The sequence below is a fragment of the Corapipo altera genome, unplaced genomic scaffold (genome assembly GCF_003945725.1).
Source record: "Corapipo altera isolate COAL_440 unplaced genomic scaffold, ASM394572v1 64, whole genome shotgun sequence".
Lineage (NCBI taxonomy): Eukaryota > Metazoa > Chordata > Aves > Passeriformes > Pipridae > Corapipo > Corapipo altera.
The window spans coordinates 129553-157319 of NW_020884893.1; the positions used below are offsets into that span (position 1 = coordinate 129553).

At 48.7% G+C, this 27767-nt stretch overlaps 1 protein-coding gene across 4 annotated transcripts in view; it reads right to left on the bottom strand.

Annotated features, from left to right (window-relative positions):
- Window positions 1–27767, bottom strand: part of CBFA2T2 (CBFA2/RUNX1 translocation partner 2) — a 59990-nt gene that overhangs the window by 17380 nt on the left and 14843 nt on the right. Inside the window, exon 2 of one of the 4 annotated variants that reach the window (XM_027646005.1) lies at window positions 20109–20418. The exons of 1 other annotated variant lie outside the window; for it this stretch is intronic. Coding sequence is in view for 1 of the 3 variants with exons in the window: in XM_027646002.1 (XP_027501803.1) it covers window positions 3526–3613 (88 nt within the window). In the remaining 2 variants the exon portion in view is untranslated. Of the gene's footprint in view, window positions 1–3525; window positions 3694–20108; window positions 20462–27767 lie in introns of those variants that run through there. 2 more of the 4 variants (XM_027646004.1, XM_027646002.1) reach the window with 2 other exon arrangements.

The following is a 27767-nucleotide window of genomic DNA, read 5'->3' on the forward strand; positions in this document are numbered from 1 at the left end:
TTTTGTTCTTTGTAGGAAGGGGAAGCAGAGATGATACACACTTGAAACCCCATGTTTTCCTGCCCTGTCAGTGCAGGTGGAATGACGGGGGCGGTGGGGCTGGAATTGCTATAAAAGCCACATCCCAGAACGTTTGTGTCTTCATTTGTCTAAGCCTGCTTTCAAAAAGGAAGGGAAAAATTCTAAGCTTTCTTTCATGACGTGGGGAGATACTCAAGCCACAGGAAACTACTGATAACATATAACAGCCATATTAATGCCATATTGCAAACTGCTAGTCATATACATTTGGTCCAACTTTCATACAATTGAACCTTTAAGTGCAGACTCTTCCTGTCATTCCTGTGCATGAATATGATGTTCCAATTAACAACCGTGTTGTTAAATGACCCATATTTTTCAATCAAAACAGCACCAATTGTGTCTATCCAGCACTTGGTGTTAGCTGCCTGATGACCACCCAGGGACCCACTGCCACCCTCCTGCCTCCTCTGATCTCCTTCCCATGAAAACCCCTTTTCCAGGTGTACATGGCCAACACAATATTGCCATGCCTTAGAGAGAAACAGCAGGAAACTAATCCTTAAGTTTTCTCCTCCTTCCTCCTAAAGTGCTCCAAGGGCACATTACAAAAGCAGAACTAATTTGGTTAATTTACGGGGGGGGGGGAATAAATTTCAAAATGAGTTTACAGCCCAAAAATAAAACCAGCTACTGTGTGAGACACCAAAACCAAAGCCCACAAGAAGCCAACACCTTCTTTTCCAAGCCCACTCCGACAGACAAGAAGCAAACAGGATTGTTAAATTTAAAAGCTTCCTGCTAATGACCTGGGGCATCTATAAATGCAGATAAAAACCATCTTTCTAAAGCTCCCCATTTTTAGCCTAAACACATCCATTTAATGAGAATCATGTGAACAAACCAGACTGCGACCAAGGGCTTGAATCAGCCTTGAGTTGACCTGGGGCTAAAAATGAGCCAGGGAGCTGATCCCTGGGGAAACGCTGCCTTCCCGGCCTCATTCTTCCGATTTCAGCACTCAGAAATATTTACTGGCTCACCAACAGCAACATCTCAGTGCTGCCTCCAGATGTGCAGGGAGGATGCTGAGATGCTCCTCCAAATGTCTCCAAGTCACTCCACCATGTCACTTAGCTGACTCCTAAACAGTCAAATGCTGTCACAGATTTTGGATGATGCTCTAAGAACAATAATTCTTGTCAACGACTGAATACACCAAGTGTCACAGCAGGACACCTGCCCAAACTGGAAATGTTGGGCTGTTTTCCTTCAAAAACTCCTTCCAAACCCCACCTGGATTAGAAATACTCACAATGCTGTCGCCACTTTCCAAGCAGTGCCTGCAGGAGCAGATCCAACCTGTTTATGGCACGATACTTTTGCTGTCGAGCTGCCAAACGCCAAAGCTTTGCAGTGACACGTGCTCAGCTTTGCACCGGGACCTGCCCAGGTTAACCAGGGAAAGAGGTAGCAGTGACACGGCCACCCAGGCGGGTGGGAGAGCTGCCTTCCCAGCCTGGAATGCTGCAGATTCACACGGGAAGACGATTCAACTGGAGTAAAACAAAACCCGATCGTGACGGTGCTGTTTTAGTCTTGGCTTGATGCAAGAATTCCGTCTTCTCCAAATGGTGGTGGAGCTGCAGAGCAGATTTCACAGCGCCGAGTTCCAGATTTCAGATGCTCGAGCTGCCAGCTGGGCACAGACAGCTGCAGGCACAGACCACTCTGTGCTCCTGCCCTATATACTCCTGTGTCCCATTTAAGGAGCCCAGGTGTGCAAGGGACTAGAAAGCCCCAGAGCTCTGACTACACCTGGAAGCCTTCACCCCCCCGTGACACGCTGCAAAGCCCCTGTTTCACGTGCCCCCACGCCACCCTATTTCCTCTCCTGCTCCAGTTCTCCTCCCGGCGTAACAAAATTAAAAAGGAACATATGTCGAGATCAAGTTCAGCCGATGGTTTTCCTTTCCGGAGAGGAGAAAGAGCAAAGGGAGACAACAGGACAAGATGCCAGGAGAAGACCTGGGGTCTTGACTGACCCTCAGGGAAGTCCCACTCCTGCAGTCCAAGGGACTGAGGTTCCAGCTCTCCAACACCACAGCACATTTCAGAGAGGGCAGTTTCAACACGCACTTGAGACAGATTTCATCCTATTTATTTTCTTCAAGAACTTTACCACCTATGGTGTTTAGCACAAAGAGAGTGTTGCTGTGACAGGTAACCTATGACAAACAGCCAGCATTTGCTTGCACTGTAAACTCTGTAAAGAAGCTGCTTTATTAATCTCTTCATGCCTGTGGGTTTGAGAAAACGGAAAAGGCACAAGAAAATAAACAGCGATAAGTTAGGGAGTATCTCAAGTACACTGGAATTCAAATTAATCCTTTAATTCCTTTGGCAGTTAAAGAATAGACTAAGCCATGAAAAAGAAACAAAAACACTGCATGAGGAGAACTGGATGTTACCTTCCTTCAAAAAGCAAGATAACCAGGAAAGAGCGATAGGAATAACCCTGGGGGCAGAGAGACACAAATGGTCTCCTCCCCATCCTCTTCCCAAAGTTCAAAACACAGTTCCAACAGTCAGCAAGATAACACGAGGAGGTGTTCCACCCTGCTCAAGAGAAAGCCTTGACCCACCTCCCATGGCAGAGCTGTGAATTTGCCAAGATAAAGGGAAGAGAGGAAGAGCCACTGTTCCAGTGCAGAAAACATGGGTGCTTTATATGAATTTGCACTGCAGTGTCTGCACAATTTAATCCAGTCACCTCTGCACATGGAGTGTGTACAGGTTTTAAACCCTGCTATCAGTTCGAGACAGTCTAGCCTTTCCTCCTCCCCCTGGGACAGGGATTTAAAGCCCGTGGCTGGGTGTCTGGAGGTCTTGTACAGCAGGAACACTGGTATCTTCAAGCCATTCCTGATGCAGGGGTAGGATTCCCCTTGATTCCCCGGCACCAGAGTTAAGGAGGAAGGAGGAACCTGCCTGCCCTGGGAGCAATTTTGTAGCTCCTGTTTCTAAATAAGCTGCACAGAGTCAGAAATGCATCTCACCAATCCATATGCTGGACTAGAGCACTCCTGGCTTTTTGCAGAAGTCAAAACATGAAATATCTTGGAAGAAATAAGAGAAAACCACAAGACAGCCCTGCAACTATGCCCAGGTAAGGTTTGCTTTTCCTTTTGGCAACTTCAGGACAGAGAGCAGACTCAAAATCAGACCTCGTCAAAGCAGCTCTGACCACTAAGTGGTCATATATGAAAACCTGTAAACTGACAAAGTTTTGGGTTTGGCTGATATTTTTGAGGGAAAGCCTGTGTACAAGGGTTTGCCTAGTAGTTCAGAGTCTCAGAAGCAAAAGTATACAACGGTTTCAGACAGAAAGAAGAGGTTTAATCCGAGCAGATGTTTTTGCCTTTCATCTAGAACAGGCAGAATATGCTCATAACCTAAAATGCCACTCCTCACCTCAAAAAATTAGAAGCCCCAAATTCATACCTGCCTCTCGAGAGCAAGGGACTGGAGAACTGTCCCAGTAACAGCAACCAAGGTTAAATCCAGCAGGAGAAATCCTCTGGTCACCCATGAGGCAGGTCTGAGCTTGTTCTGGAGCCAAGGGACAGACAGAATCCTGCAAGGACAATTCAGCCCATCCCCAAACATTCATCAAAACAAGGGAGATAACCCACGCTCCAGCCACACCTCTCTTTCCACCGGCCCTACCACCTCAGATGACCACTTGGACTAGAGGCATGAATTATACATCACCTACACACCAGCAAGATGGACATTTTCTAGCAACACCCCCTGGAACCAGAGGCTTCTTTCCCCTACTGCTCACATGGATCAGACTCCCTGGTTTATGACAAAGCAACGCCAAGCTTGGCTAAACGGACAGGGAGGAAAGAGGGAAACCAAGGAAGGACAGACTTCAGTGGCTGGCAGGACCCTGCCTATATCCTAGGACAGCTCTTTGCACATGGCAGGGGGGGCTGGACAGGATGACCTTTAAAGGTCCCTTCTGACCCAAACTACAATTCCATAACCAGCTCAACAGATCCCCTGGAGAAAAGCCAGGGAAAGGGCCCCAACGCACCCACTGCAGCCCCGACACGTCCCCTCCGAGAAGGACGGGCTGCAGTTGGCTCCTCACAGGGCTCCCTGTTGATAGTCTGAATGCAAACGAGAGGCAGCATCAGTGTAACCTGACCTGATAATGTAAATAGGGTGAAATGAAATATGGTTCGCCACCTCCCCAGCTTTGGCGAATGTTTATTTTGAATAACATGCTTATCTGCTCCAACTGCTCACCATCTGTTTTCAGTCTCCACCAAGCTAATATTTTTCACATTTAGGAACTGAGAAATGGGAAGAATTACATTTAAATTTTATTAACATCTTTCCTGCGCTCCAAGGTTGCCTTTCCCTCCCCTTGACAGCTCTAAGCCATCTGTAGAGCACCTTTGCAGTTCTCCAAGGCACACAGATGAGAGGTGATCTACATGCAAAGCAAGGGTATCATTACTCAGGCTTCCAGAAGATGCCATTTACTGCTTCTCCACTGCAGTCCCTCCCTCACCTGCTTCCAGACAGCTTCCCCTGAGCCCAAACTGAAACCACATCGTCAAGGAAAGAGCCAATATTTTATCTTTTTGCAGCATCACCACATCAAAAAGCGATGGAGGGGGAAGACTGAAGATAAGCATCAGCAACAAGGTAGCCAATACAGTAGCCTTAGGGAAAAAAAGGATGATTGGGTCCATCCCAATTTGGAAGAGAGTGAGACACTTGGAGGTTTGCAGTCAAGATGACATTTCTATACAAATATTGACATTTATTTGCATGTAGGGGGGTTTATACAGGTTTCCCTCTGCTCCAGTCAATAAATGGTAATTCACAACCAGAAATAGGATAAAGTTGCATAAACAGGTCACCAGCAAGGGCTGGTCCAACAAGGTCCTTCTCCATCCTTCTCCCTCCACACTGAGCTGGCCAAGATGATACTACAGCATCTGTTGCAGTGGGTAACTTATGTTAACTGTGCTGATACTTCCTCCCCCAAATGCGATCAGACTATTTTTAGTCTGTTCAGCTTGGGTTTGTAGCACATCTCAGCTCCTGAGCTGTAAGATGCTGTGGGAGTGGAGAGGGCTCGGCACCTCGCAGGAGAGCCTTGCATCACACAGGAGGGAGCTGCTGAGCCTGGGAGAGGCATTTTATAAATCAAAAATAAACGCTTGTATCTCCATTGCCATCTAGTCCTCTCCCACACACAGCTGTTTCACTTTAAATCTCAATTCAACGTGAAACTCAGATAGAAGAACTTGAAAGAGCAAAGTATGTTATCGTTCACAACCAGTCCAGAAAGCAGTTAATAAGGGAAATAAGATTAATAATTTATTCCTGAAGGCAGACTGCAGATTTTTATCCATCTTGCCCTTCAGTGGTTTTTATGAAATCCTATTAACGTGCCTGGCTCTACAAACTCATCAGTAGCACAGGTTGGACTCGGGAGCAGTTCCCACCCAGACAACACGGATGGAGCCCCAGCTCTGCCTGCACCGTGGCTGTGTTGGACACATCAGCACAAACCCACCTGCATGACATTCCTGCCTCCTTAGCTCTGCTTTCCTCTTGGGCCATGGATTTGTACCAGGGCCAGCGGTGCAAATTCCTGGATGCAGGATTCATCCCACAAACTCTCACACCCAACAGCCCCCCGAGCAGGGTGCACATCAAGTGCCCCTATTCTGGTCATCTTGCTTCTACAAGAACACAAGCCACCTTGGTGTGGTATCCCCCACTCTCCTGCTCTCTTTTCCAGGAAGGAGCCAGGGAATAGTTACTCAGACCATGAAAGCCACCCTAAAAACCATTCCCACATGGTGCAGCAGCCACCTGGGAGCTGTTGCTTCTCGAACCAAAATGCCGCAGCCATTCCCTTCCTGCACCGTTAGCATCCATCCAAAGAAGTTTTGGGGACCCCAGTTCATCCCTTGATGTCCATGGCAGCAGCTTTTGCTCATCACTGTCTCAAAGGGATGCAGTGAGCTCTGCCAGGGAGCCTGTGATGCCCCAGGGCACAGAACCCTCCTCATCCTCACCAACTGCTTGCTCTGCCCCCATCACGGACAGCCACCCTGAAGGGAGGGATATACTCCTGGAATATAGCCCAGCAGAATATATTCCTGGAAATCAAAGCCTACAACGTGTCCAGCCTTGCAATTTTAAAATGGGAAGCATTTTGGGGATTGAGGGGAGTGATCCTCCCTCCCCAAACCACCCCTCTGGCTGCTCAGCCCCCTTTGGCTAGGATTTTCACCCAGGACAAGGCAGTTATTCAGCAAAGCCAGAGATGCTAACTAATTCATTTGCCTGGTTACTGCTGAAGTATTTTTGGTATTTTTTCATTAATTCATTGTTCCATTCAATGTTGGTTTTTTTTTTTTTTAAATCACCCACTCCTGTAACAATATTAAGAGATATTTACTCCTCTGCACTATTTACTTTTTCGGTTAAAGCACTCTGAATGAAAAACGAAAGCAGTTACAGATATCAAACAGGCAATTATCACAATCATGGGGAAAAATTAGTTCTTAAAAAGTCTCAGCCTGCTGCACTGCTCTCCAAAAGCCTCCAACTCCGAGCGAAGCAATGGTGGCGGGAGCAAACTTTCCAGATGGGAACATCTGTGTCTCATTTGCCACAGGGAAGAAAACACCAGGAAGATAAATGGCTCCCGAGTCCGGCGGAGCCCAGACACAACACGTACAAAGGGATACCATTGAGAAAGACTTGGAGCAGCAGTCTGGTATCAAAGATTATTTTTTTTTATTTAATGGTTATTTTGTGGGGCTCCCACATATGGAGAAACAATAAGTCAGGGTAAAAAAAAAAAAAGAGTTTGAGTTTCTCTTAACAGTAAATTCTGTCTGTGGTGAAAGCAAGAATTGAGTTAATCGTGCTTATATGAATTAGAAACAAAATAAAATGAAAGCAGCACGGCACTTTTACCATCTCAGCTACTTTTTAGATAGGAAAAGTCATTTTAAAAGTTGGCTTTAAGGGGTTACCCCTAAAAGGTTGGAAATTGCTCCCTGCCCAGAGAAGGAAGGCCATGGATGGGGCCATTTGCCCCTCTAGGGTCCAGAGAGTGAACACCAAGTTTACACCAGAGAGTAAGAAGTGATCCAACAAGTGGGAAACTCGTGGTAGAATGACCAAGCCTCCCCTGGCAATGCCAGCACCAAACTTACTGACATTCCTTAAACTCTGTCACAGTTTAGGGACCACGTTCCCAAAGGTGAGCAGGCATACAACCCACAGGTTATACAGAACAACTGAGCACTGTAATTTTGGGAGTGGAAATCTGCTTCCCATCCTGCCTAGGCTAAACACCATAGAGTAAATAAGGCTGGAACTTTTGTACCTGTAAAATTTTGGGAGGTCCAAAAGAGGGAAAACACAGCGAAACAAGCTTTAACTGTAGAAAGCATTTTCCACCTTAACAGAGGCTTCGAGACAGCCTTCAGGACATGATTTTATCTAGCCCTCATAAATCCTTTTAAAACTTGGATTGCTGGCCATTTAACAAGCAGCTCCACCCTTCTCCTGCTCTCCAGATGAAACACATTCCCACTGGGCTCCATTTTGTTCCCTCTCTCTTCAACCCAGCAGTACCAGCAAAGCGGTGGTAGAGCCTGGGGAGCTGTGGTTAATTGGCATCCTCTAATTACTAATTAGCTCCAAGGGGCTCTCCACAGCTCAGAATGGTAATAGGAATGCATCCACTCACTTAAAGGGGCTTTGGAAATGTGGAGCTGCTGGCCAGGCTCCTAGGAATGACCCAGGAAACCCAGGCTCCCCATGTAGGAGCCAGCATGGGGCCACCAGCACTGCAGCCCTTGCTGGGCTTCTCTGGTCACAGGAGAGGTTCTGGAGGAGCCTCAGGGAGGCTACAGGGTTGTCTCACCCAAGGGAAGCATTCCCAGAGGAATCTGGCTGCTCTGCAGCTTCTCCTGCACAAGTCTCTCGTAAAGATGCTGCAGTTAGAGGTGCACGAGCAGCGCTTGCTGCTTCAAATCCACCAGCAAGACCTTGGCAGAAGAGATTTAAGCCACAAATTCATCTCACCACCACCCCACTAACTCCATCTGAGAGCCTGGGACCCCAAGCCTCCTCACTGCCTTACTTTAACAAAAGAGTTGAGCGAAGGGCAATCTGCAAAGGGCACATTCCAGCAGGAGCAGCGCTGCAGCAGCGCTGGAGCTGCACACGCAGCGAGGCCACAGCTCCCACACTGCAGCACTGCCCTCCTCCAAAACATCCAGGTGAGCACTGCAGGCCCAGCATTCCCATGGCTTCCCCAGGAGACGACCTGCCCAGGGGATTTTCCCTGGGTCCTGTCCTGCAGCACCCACACTGTGAGCCTGGTGCAGCCCTGGGAGCTGGGGAAAACCAGCAGTGATGGTTTGTTCTGAGACACCGAGCGAGCCACCCTTCTTTTTCACCGCCTGGTGTTCTACATCCCAGCTCTTAGTTTCAGTAGGAAAAGTAAAGTTGTGGAAGAGGAGGAAACTTTCAGAAGATGCTGAGAAAGATGCTGATTCTGGGTCAGCACTGTGAGCCCCTTTCCTTTCAAGGCTTCCCACCAGCATCCTACTCTGCTCACTGCAGGATGAATCCCTCTCCAGGGGCAACCACTTCAGGAGTTTGAGAGAAAAGCATCACATCAAGCAGAGTCCACTGCACCTCCTAATGCATTTTTAACCCCAAGCAGCTGAGGATGTTGTGATGCCCGTGCTGCAGTGCCAGGAGAGCTCAGACTCCAACCCCACAGCTCCTGGGACTTTGGGTCCTGCCCACCCCTGCCCCTCTGCTCCCTTTTTGCTGCTGGGAATGCGTTTGGCCACACACAGCACCAGTTCCTACAGGGATATGTAAGGGTTGTTTGTCTGTACAGAAGCTCCCACAGATTGTTAGGAGGACAGCAAGGTTTACTGAAGTTTTGTGTCATCAGAGAACCCAGAAATCCTTCAGTCACAGCAGCAAGAGAAAAACACAAGTCTCCTTCAGCAGAGACAGCCCTTGTCTGTGCAAGCTTGTCCTTTTCCCTGGGTATCCTTGAGATCAGACTGGACCTTCACAGTGATCCTGCCTCACCTGCCTCGCTGGGAACAACAAACATGGATAGTGTCCATGACTTGGACAGGTCCTCATTCCCTGCACTGCTCCACCTGACCCAGAGGTGAGTACAGACACACCCCAGGAATCCTAGATAGGGCAGAGCCAGCCCAGAGCACCTCAGAAGTTCAGACAATGCAGGGAAAAGGAGAACAGCCTGAAAATCATTAAATCTTTTAAAATAAAGGATGATTTCAAATCCCCCACAAATTCCCCTTTAAGTTATCCAGTAATTGAATATTAAAAGCTTAAAATGTGGTTATTAAAGATGTATAGAGGAGGTTTAAGTCAGAAGCTTTAAAACAACTATTTAAGATACATCCCTCTCACGGTCCTCCATCCTCCAAGCTCTGCTGCTTGATGATTTGGTTCCCACCACTATAAATCAACCTTGAAAACCACCACTGACCTTGAAAAATATCCAGTACTGAGCAAATCTGGATTTCTCAAGAGCATCATGAATGCTGCTGAGCACAAGGGGATCTGGAGCTAATGAGAACCAGCAGATCTGGGGTCTGTGGATGAGGGTATTCAGTGAGCAAAGAGTACTCAAAGTGAGTAATACAGGAACTGGGATAAAAAAGTCTCTGCATACAAGGCAGACCCAAAGCACCACTACCAGTAACTGTAAATAATGTCAATTAAAAAAAGCAAGGTCATTCCTTAAAGAAGTGAGAAAATCTCAAGACAGAAAACCACATTTAATCCATAACAGCCAGTATGACCACAGAGAAGCACAAATAATACCAAGGACACCCAAAACTATTAGAAAAGCCTAAATTAAACTAGAAAAAAACCCACCCAAACTGCTTGTTAAGCACAGAACAGGTACAAGTCCTGACCATCTGGAGAAGGAAGCAGTCCAGAAGCTCCCAGGCAGAAGGGCTAGTTCGGAAGAAAACAATGGTCATTTTTGCAAAAACAAAACAAAAACTAAATCCAACGCAAAACAAACCACTAACCAAGTTCTACCACAATCCCAGTATGAAGCAATCAAGGAAGGATACAGAAAAACATCCCCCTTGGGTCCCTGAAGTCACATCATTTGGTCTCTTTTCCAAATATAAAGCGCAGTCCAACAGGAAGTCTCCCTTCTCTGGATGGAGGCTGCAGAGCAGGAGCTCCCTCACTGCCAGCCAGCTCCAGGGCTAAAGTTCCACCAGACTCTACCCAAAACTGGGCAGCTCATCCAAGAAATCAAGGAGAAACTTGGAAAAGATTTGGGAAGTCCTTTCCATCTCCATTATTTACAACTTCCCACAAGTGACAGAGGGGACCCCATCCATGTCTGTCAGTGTCTGCAGGGAGGGGGCAGAGGATGGACCAGGCTCTGCTCAGGGGGGTCCAGCAATGGCACAGGAGGAACGGGCAGGAACTGATGCCCAGGAAGCTCCACCTGGACAGGAGGAAGAACCTCTTTGCTGAGCAGTGACTGAGCTCTGAACAGAGACCAGAGAGGGTGTGGAGTCTCCTCACTGGAGATATTCCAGAACCCTCTGGACACAATCCTGTGCCATGTGCTCTGGGGTGACCCTGCTGGAGCAGGGAGGAGGGACCAGAGGACCCAGTGTGGTCCCTTCCAACCTGACCCATACTGGGATTCTGTGACAAGTGTCCCTCACCCCACGGCCACAGTGGCTTTCCCACATCAGCCCTGGCACTGTGCTGGCAGTGCTGCACACACCAACACCTGTCTCACTGCCCTGTCAATCCTCCTGAGGCAGCCAAGGCTCACTAATCACTCCATAACTCCCAACAGCTCTGTGGAGAGCACACTTCATTCACTTGGGCGCTAAGTGCATTAACTGCTGCCCAGCTCACAGTCCCTCCCGATCGATGGCACACACAGGAGCCCTGCCAACACAACAATTCTGCCTCTTAAAAATGCTTCTCACACCACTACACCAAATTGCTCTTCCTCTTCTCCCCAAATCTGACCGGCATGTGGAAAGTTTTCCACCATCCCACAGGGCTGGAAGTACACGAGGAACACATTTAGGGGTGGGTTTTGGAGGGGTGTAAGAGCCCGATGATGTGCAGGCCAGCACAGAGAGGACAGATGTTAAAGCTCACTGCTTAGAATCACCAGTTTGGGCTGGAAGGGACCTTAAAACTCATCTCATTCCACCCCCCTGCCATGGGCAGGGAAACCTTCCACCAGCCCAGGTTGCTCCGAGCCCTGTCCAACCTGGCCTTGGACACTTCCAGGGATGGGGCAGCCACAGCTTCTTGGTCTGTTCAGTGAACAACCCCAGCAGAGATGGACACACAGAAGCAATGGTCTCTGCTGTGCCTCTCTCCCCTCCCTCTTGTGGGCAGTGAAGCTGGAGATTTTCCATGCATAAGCTCTGGAGATCCAGTGATCCACAGGGACCTCAGAGTGAAGGTTGGCTCAGCTGCTGCTGTGCTTGCTTTCAAACCATCCCACTGCAACACAGCACAGACAAGACTTTTCCAGTTTGTCATTCTTAGGGTTGTCCTCAGCTAGTTACCAGTAACTCGCATTAACCTGCTCCCCATCAACTGGAGCACAATGGAAAGACAAAAATTATGTTAACCAAAAAGCTCGACCACCAAAACTGCAAGACCAGGGAACGAAAAACCCCAGCAAAGCCCCAAGTTTGTCTGAAACTGCTGTTTTCCTCCTCTGGTCACAGCAAAGCTTGTGACACAGTGCCTATAAATTTCCTCTAATGATGCAGCAGTGAGGCAGAGCCCCATCTGTGCTTGGGCACAGGTGAGACTTTTCACTATCGTGTAAGTGCAGGCTGCCTTCCAATTACACTCACCAGCCCATTAGGCAAATTAGATTTGCATACGAGAGGATAACTAGAAAAATCAAGAAATAGACCCTGAAGGAAAATACATTTTATAAGCTACATGTCCCTGGGAAGATGTGGACGCCGAGTTTGCTGCTCAGCCCAGGACTACATTGGATGTTCACGGTGTTCAGGCTTCTCTCAGTGCTGGCGTGGGTTTGGGGACAGACTCTCCACCACACAGAACTGAAGCCAGACAAAGACATCTGCGTTCTCTGCATCCCACCTCCCTCAAAAGATGCCCACTTCTGCAGGGCTTTGCACCATTTGCAGGTTCTGCCTTGCAGTTTGCTTGATAAAGAGATTAAAGTATTTCTGGCCCCAGAGAATTTAAACTGATTCCACCCGGGTTTCAGTAATATACCACTAAACTACAGAATTACTTCCAGCACCTTAAGCAGGTCCACAGGCACATGATACCCAGTAGTGTGGGATTACACTGGTGTCCCATGTCACTGAGGACATTCGTGTGGACTGAACAGCTCTGCTCAGGTTATCCTAAAGAATTAATCTGCCTGCACCCACTTTTTTTTCCTGGTGAGTGTATGCAAAACAGAGACAACCTAGCTCATCTCCTAGAATCCAGATGGCACTTGCAAACCTTGTCTGTGTATCAAATGTTGTTTTTTAGATCAAGTGTCCCTGGTTGACAACACAGAACTTCACGATGCTATCTTTAGAGAGGCTTCTCTGCAAAGAAACACCCTTTGAGCATACGTTACAGGAATATGCTAATGTGGCAGGGTGTTTTCAGAGGACACAAATGGATCTGTTCCTGGGAGCTCAGGCACCCCAGAACAAGCTGAGCCTGGTTGAAGACGAAGGGTCACCAAGCCCCTAAAGAAAAGATGCACCAACAAGTTAAAAATCACAGAGAAAGGTTAAGTTACATCATTGGAGAGGTACAGGATGAGTTCACAGCAAGTCCACTCACAAGAACGCTGCTTACCAAAAAACCCAGCTAAAGGAGGGAGAGCAGCTCAAAACAGACAGCAAAATCTGACACTTTCCATTCCTTGATTTCTCTTACAGGTTTAGAGATTCTCACCCTATTTCCTGTTCAGTTAAATGCAGGGGTCTGATAATAAACCAATGGTTTTCTTCCTCGAGGTCTTAATTTCCTCCTCCAGATTTCATGTGAAGATAAAAGCAGCACATGCGAAGTAACTTCTTTGTTTAAAAATAGCCCAGTAATAAAGAACAAAACTCTACAAAACTTTCAGTTTCACATGTTCCTGAGATGGTCACATTACCCTCAAAGAAAAAAAATCAGTAGTAGTCGCTAGAAAAAATACCACTGCCCCCCAAAAACACTCACCCCGAGTTGTTTTCTATGCTCCTCAAACACAAGAACAAGAATCATTATCTGCATGTGAAAAAGCATGAAAAAAAAGCCCTGACCTGTGCACACTCCCCACTAAGCAGCAAAATGACATTCCAAAAGCCAGGAAAAGACAAAGAAGGCTGCAGAAACAGGTTATGATACAGCTCAGCCCCGGGATCAGAAGGTGACACCAACAGCAGTGAGGTGGCAGAAATAACCCCTCACGCCCGCTGCTGAAAAGAACATTTCAGAACAGTGACATCAGGTAAAGCAGCAGCTTTTGAAAAAAGAAAGTGATCCAGGAGGTAGCTCCTTCCATATTGCAGGCGCTCACAGTAAACACCATATGGCCTGTTAATTTAATTAGGGAGAAGAAACCCCCTAAGTTTGAGATTTGACTTTGAAGGGTCTAAACCAAGTCTGAGGAAAATCGCTCGAGATATTCCATTAGGTTGCCTTGCTACCTTCATCCACCTTCTGACCCGACTGACCTGTGGCTCTCCCCACACTGCACAGCACCCCTAAGAACCAGACCTTTTGAGAAGTGCACAACCTTCACAGCTGCACCTGCACGGATACTTCCCAGGAAGATCTGGGTGGTCCACGCTGGGCAGCCAAGCCAGGAGAGCTCTGTATCAAGAAGGAAGTGTGTGCAGTAAATAAGCCAAGTACTTCACCTAAACACATCTTCTCAGACAGCAACCAGAGTTTTTATTCTAAATCCTCACAAACCACACTGGCAGGTCCCACCTGTAACAGAGAGGAGGGAGCTCATGGCAGGGGCCAACCTGGCAAATGCCAAAGGACCCATGCCGAGAGACAGTCTCAGGACAAGTCCATTCCCCATCTGTGAGTTCACATTCACAACACAGAGGTCAACCAACCCCAAAGACCTGAGCAAAGACTCACTTCAGTGCCTACTTCCAGACCAGCCAGAGGGATTCTGCCCAAAGGGGCTGCATTTGCTGAATAAAAAGTCATTTCCATTTTGACTGTGTCTGCCATGTCTCACTCTGAGGATAGATGAGCACATCTAGGGTCATTTCTACCTAAAGGTTTGCTTATGTGTATCTGTACCACAGTGGGACACTGCAGCACCCCTGTCACACCAGAGTGCCCTGCAGCTCTCAGCAGGTGCTGCCTGGGACTTCCCAGTGCACCACCAGCAGGAACAAGACAGATCCCATGGAAGTGGCTGCTGAGGCACCACCAGGAATGCTAAGACACCAAACCCACTGATTCCCTGTGGAACAGCCTCACAAGCTGTAACAGCTGAGGCTTGGGGGGCTTTGATGGGCTTCACCTTCAGCAGCCTGCTGAGGCCCAGGCAGCAGCAGGTAACACCTCGGTCAAGTAGCTCCAAGGACCATCATCCCCCCACAAGCTCCTCTGTCAGGAGCCACCAGAACAACCCTCATCACCATACCCAAACTCATTTTGGGAGGCCCAGTGTTCCACAGGGGAAGCACAACGTTTCTCCACAGAGTCATGCACTGCGACCGCGCGCCCTCCAGACCCGCACAGGGCTTTGCCACCCAAACTGTTTGGGCAGGAGCACGGAGGGAGGCTCTGCCCAGTGCCACTCTCCTCCATCCCTGCCTGGCACAAAGTAGGTCAGGGCTGCGTGGGCTGGTCCCCACGTCACGGGACACGACCCACCCGTGTTCCTCCCCAGAGATGCTCCGTGCCTCTGCAGGGCAGGTTCATTTCCAAGTCCTAGGTAGGGCACCAGGAGATGCCTCCCTCCCTCCCTGCTCTTACCAACTGCAGCATTTCTCGCCTTGAGGCAAACCCAGGCTGCTCCATGGCACTCTGCCAGAGTACCCCACAAAATATTTTGGGGTTTCATGGAACCTGCTGCCCTGCAGATAAATCACACCAGGAGCAAAATCACATCGTTCCTAGAATTTTGTAGCCTCAGTTGGCAACCAGTTTCTCTCTGGCTCCTCTCAACAGCTGACAACACTCACAAATTAACAGCCCACTTGTTCAATTATTTTTTCCTTTTCTATCCAGACGCAGGTTGGGATCTGTGTGTCCCTTTAATAGGTGTGCCACAGCAACATGCCAGTTTCCCATTTTCTAGTAAAAAAAAAAAACCAACTCCAAACATCTAAAGCCTGGCAGACTTCTTCCTGCTAGCAAGGAAACCTCCTCTGAGGACACTGCAAAGATTTAATTTACTACCAATTGCCCTCTGGTTATTTTACATTTATGGGGTGGGGTATGAAGAAAGGAAGAAAGCAGAGGGAGGGTGTAATTAGCTTTGCCTGTAAAATGTTCATCCCAGTTGTAACAGCAACTGGAGCCTATCGGGGGCTTAACAGATTTCAGGGTTTTGTTCCTTGCAAGAGCTGAAGTGTCTGTGTGGGGTGTGGGGAGGAAATAAAAAAAGGGGAAAAAAATATAAAAAAATAAAAAAATAAAAAAAAATCAATAAGTGGATCCTACTCCTTGCCACGACCCCATATGGAAGTAATCAAGCACAAGGGTGGCAGCTGGGGCCAATAACAGTCACCTGCAGTTGAGGGACGTGGGGGTTTCGGATGGGTTTTTAATGCTAATTTCCTGGAGGAACAATGCGGGAGCGGGCGCGGAGCGGCAGCCGAGGGCGGCTGAATAGGGACCAGCGGGAACAATGGCTGCACCTGGCGCTGGGAGCAGCGGCTCCGAGCCGGCACGCGGCGGCAGCGCCCCGCACATCTGTTCCCGCACAATGCCCCGCTCCCCCCGGCACCAGCCCGAGCCACACCGGGCCCCGCTCGCATCCACGGCCCGCCGGGCAGCAACAGGTTTGAGCTGTTCCGGGGCTGCAGCACGGCCTTCCTCCTCCTCCTCCTCCTCCTCTCAATGCTTTTGGGCTTTATCGGTTGTTTTTTGTTTGTTTGTTTGTTGTTTTCCGGTGAAAGAGATGTCTTTGGAAGGGGTGGGTACAGCAGCATCCCACCCGCGGGTCCTGGCGTCCTGCTGCTGCAAGGAAAACTGGCTCCCGGTTTTGTTGTTTCTGTAGGATCAGGGAGTAACCGAGCAGCACATCTGCAGGTCTTGGCTCTTCTCAGTGGTCTTCTGGCCACCTGTGACTGTCCTCCTCCCACAGCACAAGTCCTGCTGTGGCCATGAGAGACGGGAATCCTGCGGCCAGGAGCGAGCCAAGGAAATTCAATACGCATTATTCTAAAACCTTAAGCTTGGCTTACAAAAATGCCACTGCCCAGCCCAATAAAAGGCATGATAGTTACACTTTAAAATGCTTTGAAACCTCTGAAATCGCTATTGTCCTGTCGGACATAAGCTGCTGACACACAAAGCGGTGCTAAGGTCAAGGTCCTGCCTCAGAAAATTGCTTGCAGACCCAGGCACTGAACCCAAGCCTCTCCATGCTGCACTTTAACTGTGGGATCATCGCTCACCAGCTCTTCCTGGCTGCTGCTCCTGCTCCAAACAAAGGTTTTTCCAGCCGTTCCCTGAACGCTGCATGAATTAAGACAGTCTCCATCATAAAAATAAAAGTTGAACAGGCTCCCAGAGACCTGCAGTGACGCTGCCCCCAGGGACTGCTCTGGAGTGTCTGTCGAAACACATTTCATACCTAGCTCCTAACAAGCAATCAGATATGGAAATAGTCACTAAATAAAGGCAAGCTTACAATCCAACCCAGAACAAGTATGGATAAGCCAGCTCTTATAATGGGAAAAAACCCAACAGGCAACAGATTACAACCATCTCCTGCTCAGATGTAAGAACTAGCCAGCATTGCCTTAAATTTGGTGTGTATGCCCAAATCCTCAAATCACTGTATTCAGCTCTCCAGTTATACTATAAACATCACACATACCCATCAAACAAATCTCGTTTTTTGTCCAAACCTTAAAAAAACAGAGCTGGAAAAAAACAAGAGGCCACCTGGCTCACCCATTCCGTCCCATAACCGTGGGAGAGAGCTGCCTCCTGCTAATGCTGCTGGTGGTTACTGCATTTATGGGTCAGTTTGAGGACCAAGAGCCTTGAAAACTCAGTCAAACCACACAAACCTGTCAAACCAGTGATAACCTCAACAAGCCAAAATCCACCATGGGTGACACGTGACGAAGCTCTGTAAAGCAGCAACAAAATAATCTGGGACTCACACTCGGCAGGACAGATGAGGCAACATCAAGAGAAACCCTTCTCTCTCACTGGACACTGCTCCTGTAAGACCAAGAGGAATAAGACAAAAGGAAAAATCAAACCCAAGAGCCTGACCCAGGGTTCACGTGAGAAAAGCTCCCTTCGTTTCAGCTCTGACGGGTTTGAACAAGCCTCTGCAACACCAGCAGATGCAAGTTGCAAAAATAGCAGCATCTTGGAAGTAAGCAGGGGCTGTGGCTCCAGTCCCTGGGCAGAGCAGAGCCCGACTTGGCAGCACTGGTTTGGCCTTTTCACTATTAAATAGAGTTTCTGCTCTTTTCCTTGGGGCATTCCCTGTGTAATAGAGTTCTCAGATTAACGATTTATTCTCCCTGCCTTTAGCAATTCTGCTCCTTCCTCAAACCTTTCAAATCCTTCCCTTGGCTTAACTGCACTTTCCTGTTGGCAGTATTTGCTCAAACCACCTTTGCTTTACCCCTTTTTCCTTGTTTCTCACACTGGAGTCTCTTAGTTTTGCATTATTTGTGCGTTTCTCTAACTGCTGGATGTGCTGGGGTAGGGTTCCCTGCCTGAGGAGGACACACAGTCATTTAGATGAAGCCCAGGTAGTTCCAAAAAATCAGACTAAACATCTTTTCCACATTAATAGTGAAAATCATGTCATCCAGCAGACAACTGGGAAAAAACAAGGTGCCTTCACTTGGATGTCCTATACCATTTCTATAAAACTATTACGACTGGCCGCCGAGTTTCCGGCCCCTCTCTTTCCCAAAATACAATCACCTCTCCCACCTAAGCACTCAGCTCGTCAGGCATCCCAAATCCTTTCCAAAAATGAAGGAACCTGAGAAAAAAAAAAACCCCAAAGTTTCCTGCAGGGCTTGAGCAAGACTTCAGCAAATGAGTTGTTTAATGGCCAAACTCACTGCCCTGATGCCGGTGAAACTTCCGTTGGTTTAATCAGAGCCCTGCAAGGAGACCACAGGAGCAGATGCTCCAACACACTGCATTGCCTTCACAAATTCGGGAAGTCTCCAGGAGAGCCGCAGCAGAGGAGCACGGCCCTTTGCTTTTAGGTATCATCACACTCTGTCTGGCTTTGCTGGACACTTTTTGGGTCTCTACCTCCTTTGTGCTGATGCACTTTGAGACGCTGAAGTTGAAGAGCGCTGGGCAGCACATGCTCCTCCTGCCTCCTCTCTGGGGACAGCAAGGGACACATGAGAGATGTTTGTTGTGTCTGCAGAAGCAGATTTTATATATATATATATTTTATTTTTAAAGCCTATACCCAAATGCTTGCATGCTGCAGGAGAAGGAAAACCTTAGGGTGGCCCAGAGTGGCCAAGCACAGAGCTGCAGCCCATGCACCCAGCCAGGGAGCCTGGCAGGGCTCTCCCCTGGGAAACCCTGTCATCTGGCACACTTAAAAACTAACCTGGACAAAGCAACACCAAAGGGAATCATCCTGCACCAGACAGCCTAGCAAATATTCTCTCTTTTTCCAGCCTGACAGCAAGCGATGCTCAGCCACATTTCAGCTCCCCAAACTTTGAGCGCTGATTTTGGTGCATCTCCCGTGGCTGGGCAGGATTTCTCCAGCACATAAAAGGGACTGTGAGTATTGTTGCACGGGAGCTGAGTGCTGCAGGAGGGAGAAAAAGCTGGTAATATTTTGGGGAGCACGCCCTGGGGCAGCAGCTCAGCAAACATGGAACAGAAGTACCTTTACAAGAAGCTACACAGAGGATTGGAGGAGCAATTTCAACTGCTGAACCTTCCCAAAAGACAGGGAGGGGGGGAAAAGGACAGGTTTAAACTAAATACACAGGATCCAGGGATTACAACGGAAAAACAGAAAATACAGCAGTCTGCAGCCCGACATGAAAATATACAGGGGGAGGTCTGTGCTGGTATCACAAAATTGATCCAGGAGATTTAGATGCCAAGAGCATCAGTTGCTGCTCAAGGAGCGCAAAGACAAAAAGGGAGCAGCCTCTGCCACAATGCAGAGAAGCCCTGAAAACACGGGGAAAATTAAGGAAATTTGGGAGCCAATGGAAGAAATCCACCTCTGCAGATTTACCCCCCCTCTCTCCAAGCTTCAATACCAGCATGCAGAAACCAGAGTGAGGCTGGGCACAGCAAAAAAACCACATTCTGCTAAAACACACAAAACCCTTCCTGCTTTGCCATTTCCCCAGAAAACGCTGAATCCCAGCCCTCTGCTCACGGAGGAGGGGTTGGGGGGGTAGAAAAAAAAAATAATAACCATTCCATAGCAACACGGAACAAGCTGTACCGCAGCTCTCCTCAGAGAGAGTTTAGTGTTTTTTCAGCTGCAGAATCCTCGCTTGCAGCCGCTCGGCTATTGAAGTTTTCCCCAGCACAGCCACTGCAGAGGAGCGAGGCAGGCAAAGCGCTGCGGCCGCCGCCGCTCCCACCCTCTCCCTCTACCTGCTCCCAAGGTTGAGGGTCTCCCCAGCCCGCCGGCAAAACACACGCCGCTCCTCAAACCCTGCCGGCGGCACAAGGGCTGAGCATCCCCCCCTGAGCATCCCCCGCTGCGCCCGGATGAGCTGAGCCTAACCCAGCGCTGTTTAAAAATAAACCCGGCTATCGCTTACCCTAACCGGCGAGGTTGCAAGGATCCAGCTGCTGTTGAATACACCTAGTTTCTTTGAAACAGAAAGAAAAGCGCTCTTCCTCCTCCTCCTCCTCCGCTCGTGATCTTCGAGCGCAGCCGGAGCCCAGCCTGCCTTCTCCTTTCATTAGCTGGACATGTGTCAGGTCCCGCACATCTGCGATTTCTCACTGCCTGGAGCCGCCTGTCCGATTCCAGGGAAACACAGATGGATCCCAGATGGGAAGGTCCTGCCAAACAGACCAGCTCTCCACCTTGCCAGAATACCCAGCTTAGAGGCAACACACCCTCGGCTCCCTGCCTGCTCCCTGCCTGTGCCGCGCTGCTGCCAGGCTGCTCGCCAGCTGATGTCACCAGGCACACACCTACCAGCGCCTCGCAGCCCGCCTGACATTAACTTGTTAAATACACGTAATTTGTTTATGGCCGGCAATAACAGCGAGACAGCGGCGGCAGGAAAAGAGGCTTCGCCGACCGACACGCACCCTCCCAAAAACCAGCTCTGCCTTACGCGGCGCCGGGGGTACATCTCCCTTCAGACCTCGGTTTTGAAATCCGGATTAAGCTGTTGGGTAAACCAGAGGATTAATTTTCTGGAGGTTCTCCCCACGCACGTAAATCTTCGCTGTAAACTCCCCCCGCTCCAACAAGCCCAGCGCCGGAGTTTGCAGCGCTGGAAAAGCTGGCATGTGTTAGCAATTAGAAGCAACAACAAGATAACAAGATACTGATGTTGCAAGGGTACCAAACGCAGACTGGAAAATTCAAAGGAAGGGCAATTAAATGTGTAACATATTACTGGGATAGAAGAGGAAGTGTTAAAGGAAAATGTAAATCCGAAATGCTTTATAACGGGGAGCAAACTCCACCAGGACCTCGGGGCAGGAACCCACCGGGCACAGCCACGTTTGACCATTTCCCCCTCCCATTAATGCACAGACGTGGTGGCGGCTCTGCCACCTCCGAACCCCTCGGTAACCCTGAATAGCCGCTCCCCGAGGTGTGGTGCGAACAACAGATATTAACTGGGGGCCCCTGACTAATCCCATCAGCCCAGCACCATTCACCTCGAGCCGGGCGCTGGGCAAACACGCTTTTACACAGCAGCGTTCCTGGCCACGCAGATGGGTGTCCCTGGCTGCCGGCTGTGCTGCCCCGAGAAGGGGCAAACAACCCCTCCGGTTCTTGCCCAAAAAACATCCTCCTCCCAGCTCCCATAAAACCACCCCAGGAGGACAAAGCTACACTTGCGTTTTGCTTGCAGAGAGTGCACAGAGACATTTTAAGATCTCGGCAGGGACTGTGAATCCAATCCACACAGCTGAGCAGGTTCAGCTCTTGCTACCCTTCTCAAATCTTTGCAGACAACACCGCCTCTCCCTCCAGCTACTTTTTGGAGAACCAGGGACCTCTGTATTTTCCCTCTCTCCTTTCCCAGGGCAGCAAATTAAGAGCCCAAGCTGAGGGATGCTGACTTTTCAGAAGTCCAGAAATCACACGTGCCAAATTCTCCATAGTTGGTGTAGGCATGACAGGATATTTACTCATTCACAGACAGAAAATTCTTCTTTTTATGAAATTCCCAGTGCTCTGGCAGGCTACTGCTAACTGCCAAGCCAGGTCCATAAACCTCCTAGAGGTACTGCCCCCCCTGCATCCCACCTAACCCTTCACCCCCTGCTTCTCTGCTGCTTATTCCTAATTAGTTTAAGGTACCTCTGCGTCCCTCTGGGAGGGGAAAAGGCTGTAAAGGGAGAAAAGTGCTTTAAAGGAAGTATTAAAAAGCATTCTATGAGCAGGCATGGTATGAACACAGGGGCCATGATCTCCTGCAAAAGACAGGCCTCCCAGCATAGGATGCTGGATGATAACTGGGGGAGCATTTTGGAAGGGACTCCGGTCTGCTGTAGGAACACATGAAGCTGCTGATTCCTTGGCTGGCTGCAGGATTCCTTGGCTGGCTGGCTACAGGTTTACAGCAACTCTCCCACCTCCAAACTTAACCCAAGACCAGCAATTTCACACGCTTCAATTGAAAAAAAAAAAAAAAAGTGAATCACATTCAAGTATCAGCACATGGATACCTAGAGCATCCCACAAGGTGATGCTCAGGCAGCAAAGTGGGTTGGGAAGAGGCACTCACTTCTTCCTGCACCTCAGGCCCTGCTGGTGGGGCTGCTGGCAAGGCAAGTCAATAAAACACTTAACTGCAGAAAGTTCAGCTCGCTGGGGCTTCTGACACTTCTGATGGAGGTTGCGCAAAATACTGAAGCTCTCAATATTTCATAAGCTGAGATGGAAAAACCATCTCTAAATTACACAGACAATGAAGGGAGACACAACCCAAAGCAGCTCCACCAGCACCAGAACTAATAAAGTTATTTTCCTATGGAACTCGCATCTCATGAGCGGCTCCCCGGCGCCTCACACTGTGAGGTCCCCAACAGGAGCCCTCCCCGGCCGGGGTCGTGCCGACAGCACAGGCTCTTATGTGGATTCTCTGATGTCTTATAAGAAGCAAGCTCATGTTGCAGCTTTGTCCCCAGTGGAGATGGTACCAGGCAGACGGATGCAGCCCTGTGCTCAAGGCATTAAGCATTCAGCATCAGACATGGCTGTGCCCTGTCCAGCCCCGTCCCAACATCGCCAAACCAGCCTCAAACCAGCCAGGGAATTCAAAAGCTGACTCTGGTCTGAGTGAGACAGAGGGGTGAATGGCAAACAGAAGGTGCTCAAGAGATGCAGCCTGGCAGCTGGCAGCTCTCTGGGTCAAAGTCATCACAGAAAGCCCTCTCAGAAGGTACATAGGACAGCCTGGGGTTTGGGGGCTTTATGTGAGATAGGTAACTACCACTTGGTGTTCCCTCAACTTCTTTTTTTAATCATGTTTTAACTTGAGGACCTGAACAGCTTGTAAAGTTTCACTTCACACAAACAAAAGCGGTCCCCAACTATGACAACTGGGTTCTAACTATCCTTTGTCAACCCATGGTCAAATAAATCTTTTCCCTATTTTTACAACCTAAAGTAGTTTGAAATGTCAAAACCTCACACCATTCCAAGTTCTTTAAGTACAGTTCCAGTGATGTGGCTTTATAAACCTTAATGAAAATGGTTCACACTCTTTGCCATGGTGTCCACAGCCCAATGTCAACCAAAACCCCAACATCCCCAGGGGAATACATCCCCACTTCTGGCTAGAGAGGCAGGAATATGCCAGACCTCCTGGCTCAGAACAAGGAAGATGCACATGTGGGTTTGGGCCCTTAAGGCATAAAAACTAAAGGTGGGGTCACTGGGGTGCTCTGAGTAGAAGCCATTGCAAAACCTCCTTTGAAAGGCTCTTGGATTGTGTCTTACACATGACCCATGTGCCTCAGCTCATCCAAAACATGACCCATCCCTCAAATGAGACAGATCCATGGAGCCACAGGCAAGCACACCACTTGCAACTGGTCTCTCCAGGAACACCAACACGGCAGCTCCAGTTTCGTCAAAGTGAGCCAGGAGAAAGCATCCCAGAAACCATGTCCTGCTCAGCCACCACCTTTACAAACAGAGCTCGTGGAAAGCAGAGGCAAACTCACCAAGAGAAGACAGTGAGACACAGAGTCACAGAATGGTTTGGGTTGGAAGGGACCTTAAAGCTCATCCCGTTACATCCCCCCGCCCACGGCCTTGAACACCTCCAAGGATGGAGAGTCCACTTATCTACTGACTCCACGTAGCACCTCACTGTAACAAAAAGGCTTCTCTGCTCCCCAAATATGCATTAAACCAGATTTTGTAGCCCAGACATCACCAGCACAGTGGAAGGAAGCAGGACTGCAGGCAACACGGGGCAAACTGCTTTCCCCGGCTCGCCATGCTAATCTGCTTCTGCTTTCTTCTCCTGGGAACGTTCCATGGAAAGAACGATGCAAACAAAGTTTGAACACTGGGAGCTATTGATACCTGCTGCTCAGTGTGGTTTCTGAGGAAAGCGAGGAAATCTGAAGAATTTTTCCAGTTTCCAGTGGAATTTTTATGCCTATCACAGCCCATTGCCACAGCAAGCACAAGAGACCCAAACTGCTTCTGATTTCTCTGCTATTCCACACATATTTCATGATGTGCCTCGGCTTTATTTTCTGCCTGCTGTGTTCTTGCCTCGGAAAGAAGCTTCACTTGAAATCACGGCAACCCTGGAAAGCCTTGGCCTTTTCAAGCTGACCACTTTCCATCGCACAGGAAAATAAATCCAAAGGCACCCAGGCAGCCAAAGCCATTTATCAGGCTAAGTAGGAACCGTAAATTCGTGCTAACTGGAATCTGATGGAAAGCAATTGGGATCCTCCTACTCCTCCAGGCTCAGGTCTGGCAGGAAAGTCAAACATTTTATTGCCTTCTTTATGCCTTACAAGTCAGTGGAGCCAAGAAGGGACTGCTCCCTTTGAAGGGATGCTGGTGGGGTTGCAGGGGAGACTGGCTGACTTGAGTTCAAGCTCAGCAGACAAACGTGAAACCCCCCCAAAACAGAGATTAGACCTCTCCATTCTTAGCAAATATATCACATTTAACAAACATCCTCTTTTCAATACATCCATTATTTGAATTAGCACATGGCAGATTATGTTAACAAGCTTAATTTGTCATAGAATCATAGAACGGTTTGGGTTGGAAGGGACCTTGAAACTCATCTCATTCCACCCCCTGCCATGGGCAGGGACACCTTCCATTAGACCAGGTTGTTCCAAGCCCCATCCAACCTCAATACCTTCACAGGGAAGAATTTCTTCCCAATATCATAGAATCATAGAATCATAGAATAGATTGGGTTGGAAAAGACCTCCAAGATCATCAAGTCCAACCCCTGATCCAACTCCAATTACTATATCATGGCACTAAGGGCCACGTCCAATCTCTTTTTAAAAACCTCCAGGGATGGTGAATCCACCACCTCTCTGGGTAGGCCGTTCCAATGCCTGATAACCCTCTCTGTAAAGAATTTCTTCCTAACATCTAACCTAAACCTCCCCTGGCAGAGCTTGAGCCCATGTCCCCTTGTCCTATTGTTGGTTGCCTGGGAGAAGAGACCAACCCCCACCTGGCTATAACCTCCCTTCAGGTAGTTGAAGAGAGTGATGAGGTCGCCTCTAAGCCTTCTCTTCTTCAGACTGAACAACCCCAGCTCTCTCAGCCTCTCCTCATAGGACTTGTGCTCCATCTAACCCTGCCCTCTGTCAGTTTAAAGCCATTCCCCCTTGTCCTGTCACTCCAGGCCTTTGTTCAACGTTCCTCTCCAGCCACTCTTGGAGCCCCTTTAGGCACTGGAAGGGATTCTAAGGTCTCCCTGGACCTTCTCTTTTCCAGGCTGAACACCCCCAGCTCTCTCAGCCCGGCTCCAGAGCAGAGAGGCTCCATCCCTCAAGGAAATCTAATTACATTGCCTCCTTCAGGAGTGAACATAAGCAGTGCTTGGCTTTTGTGCCATTTCAATACTACCCAGAGAAGGGAAAAACCATATTAAAAGTTGGTCTTAGCTAAGCTGGCAGAATTTTACACCCAGAACAACTACAAACAAACATTGCAAAACAAAAAATAACAAACAACCAAAAACCAAAACTCAGGGTAACAATGGTGCAACAAGGAACTAGGTACAATTTAAGGAAGTTACTGAAATTTTACTTCTGGACACCCATTAAGGATGGGGGGACACACGTCACCTGTCACGTCACAGACTCTGCCTTATTCCTGTGATCATAAAGTAAAGAAAAACCAGGCAGTAACTCACATCCTGTCCAAAAACATTCCCCCCAAAACAACAAACCAATTCCTAAATCTAACACCCTTGCTCTGATTAGAAATTCAAGCTTCTGTAGCTGTCACGGGTATTTAAACAAAACACAAAAATATGGAAAAAATGAGTAATCCTATTTGGAGAGAGTAAAATCCAGCCTGCAGAGGATTAATTCTAGTCCAACAGCTCTGCAGCTTGACAGTATTTTCCAGATCAATAGCAGTGCTGTTTGATTACAGAGATTTGTTAAAATACACACATCCACTCCCCTCCAATTGTCATTTCAGTGATGTTCATCTTTAAGTGCCCAACACCCCGATCAGGATCATTCCTGGTATGGGAAGCTGTGCTGATGGAGCTCTGCTGCAGCTCTCAGGCACCTCTCCACAATTTTGGAAAACCCAATTACCTGCCTAGATCTGACGCTTCTGCCCAAGTCCTTGCAGGGCCATCCTCTTTAGCACCTCTTTATGGTGCAGACAAGCTGTGGAAGCAGAAATCCTCCCTTTTGCAGGTGAGAAAATGGGCCTTGAGAGCCGTGTCCTAGATCAGACAGCCTACTCTGGGCTCTGAGTACTCCCTACCACCTCCCATATGGAAGATATTTAACAGCTAAGAAAGCACAGCTTAAAGCTTATCAAAGCAGGACTCTTCAGCTGAACTTGTGTTTTGGGCCTTGTCCCAGAAAGGACAATCAAAATGTGAGCAAGAAAATGCATGTGATGGATCCCAAGCCCTTTCCCCACAGCAGGGTCATCACATACAAGGTTTGCTTCCAGCACTTCCCTCCATCAGTGACTTCCTTGCTACAGCCTCTGGCTTTTCCTTCTTTATCTTGGGCTCCTTTAACAGAAGCCTTTTCCCCAACTTCATCCCAAGTTTCTCTCCCCTCCAGTCCCTGGGACTGCTCATCTCTGAGGGCTGCTGGGGCTCTGCTCCTTGCCTGGTCCTTCAGGAGAGGAAGGTGGTACCTCCCCACCACACAGCCACCACAAGAGGGGTCTTTCCTCATTAATTAGTTGTCACTAACCTTGATTAAAAATATCCCAATTTCTCACCCACACCACAGCCTGCCCATAAGTCGCTTTAAAAAAATAAAATCCTCAGCTGTTTTGTTCGTTAAACCCAGTAAAACCACCAGCCCAGGAATTTTTAAGGAGGGCTTCCCAGCAGCATCCCAGTTTGTTGGCTTTGCAGGTTTAACACTGAACAGGATTCCCTTCCTTCCAGCCTCAAAGAACCACAACTCTAGTTTAAAATGTGCTTTTTTTAGGGTTGTTGTGTGGGTTTTTTTAAAATTCATTTTTCAACCATTGCTCTTTGCACAGCCCATCCTTGCCAGCTCCCTCTCCTGCTTTCCGCTGACCCTTTGGACCTAACGCTGGGTTTGGGAAAGGGGAGAGGGGGGGAGGGTGGAAAAAAAAAAAAAAGGGAAAAAGAAAAAAAAAGAAAGAACCCAGCACAGCCCTTTGCGCCTGGCCCGGCATTCCAGCGCTCCGCTCCCGGCTCCACCAAGTCTGATTTAGTAGCACTGCTGGGAGCTATTAGTTTACGAAAGAAGCAGCACGCCCACCCAGGCACAGGCGGCTGCGAGAGGCTCCCCTTACACCGCTGCCATGTGCCTCCCATCCTGCCCGGGGCTCTCGCTAAGGCTGTGGTTTGGCTCGGGGCAGGGAGCCAAGGGAAAACCAGCCGGGCGGCGAGCGAGGGGAGCGCAGAGGTCAGCAGGAGAGGGCTGGATATCGTCCACATCCCGGTGCTGCCGCAGGAGAAACGATTCATTAATGGGATGCTTATTAAGAGAGTTCAGCCTCCATCCAGACCTTCCTTTTATCCTGCCCGTTGTTGCTCCTTGTTTCCATG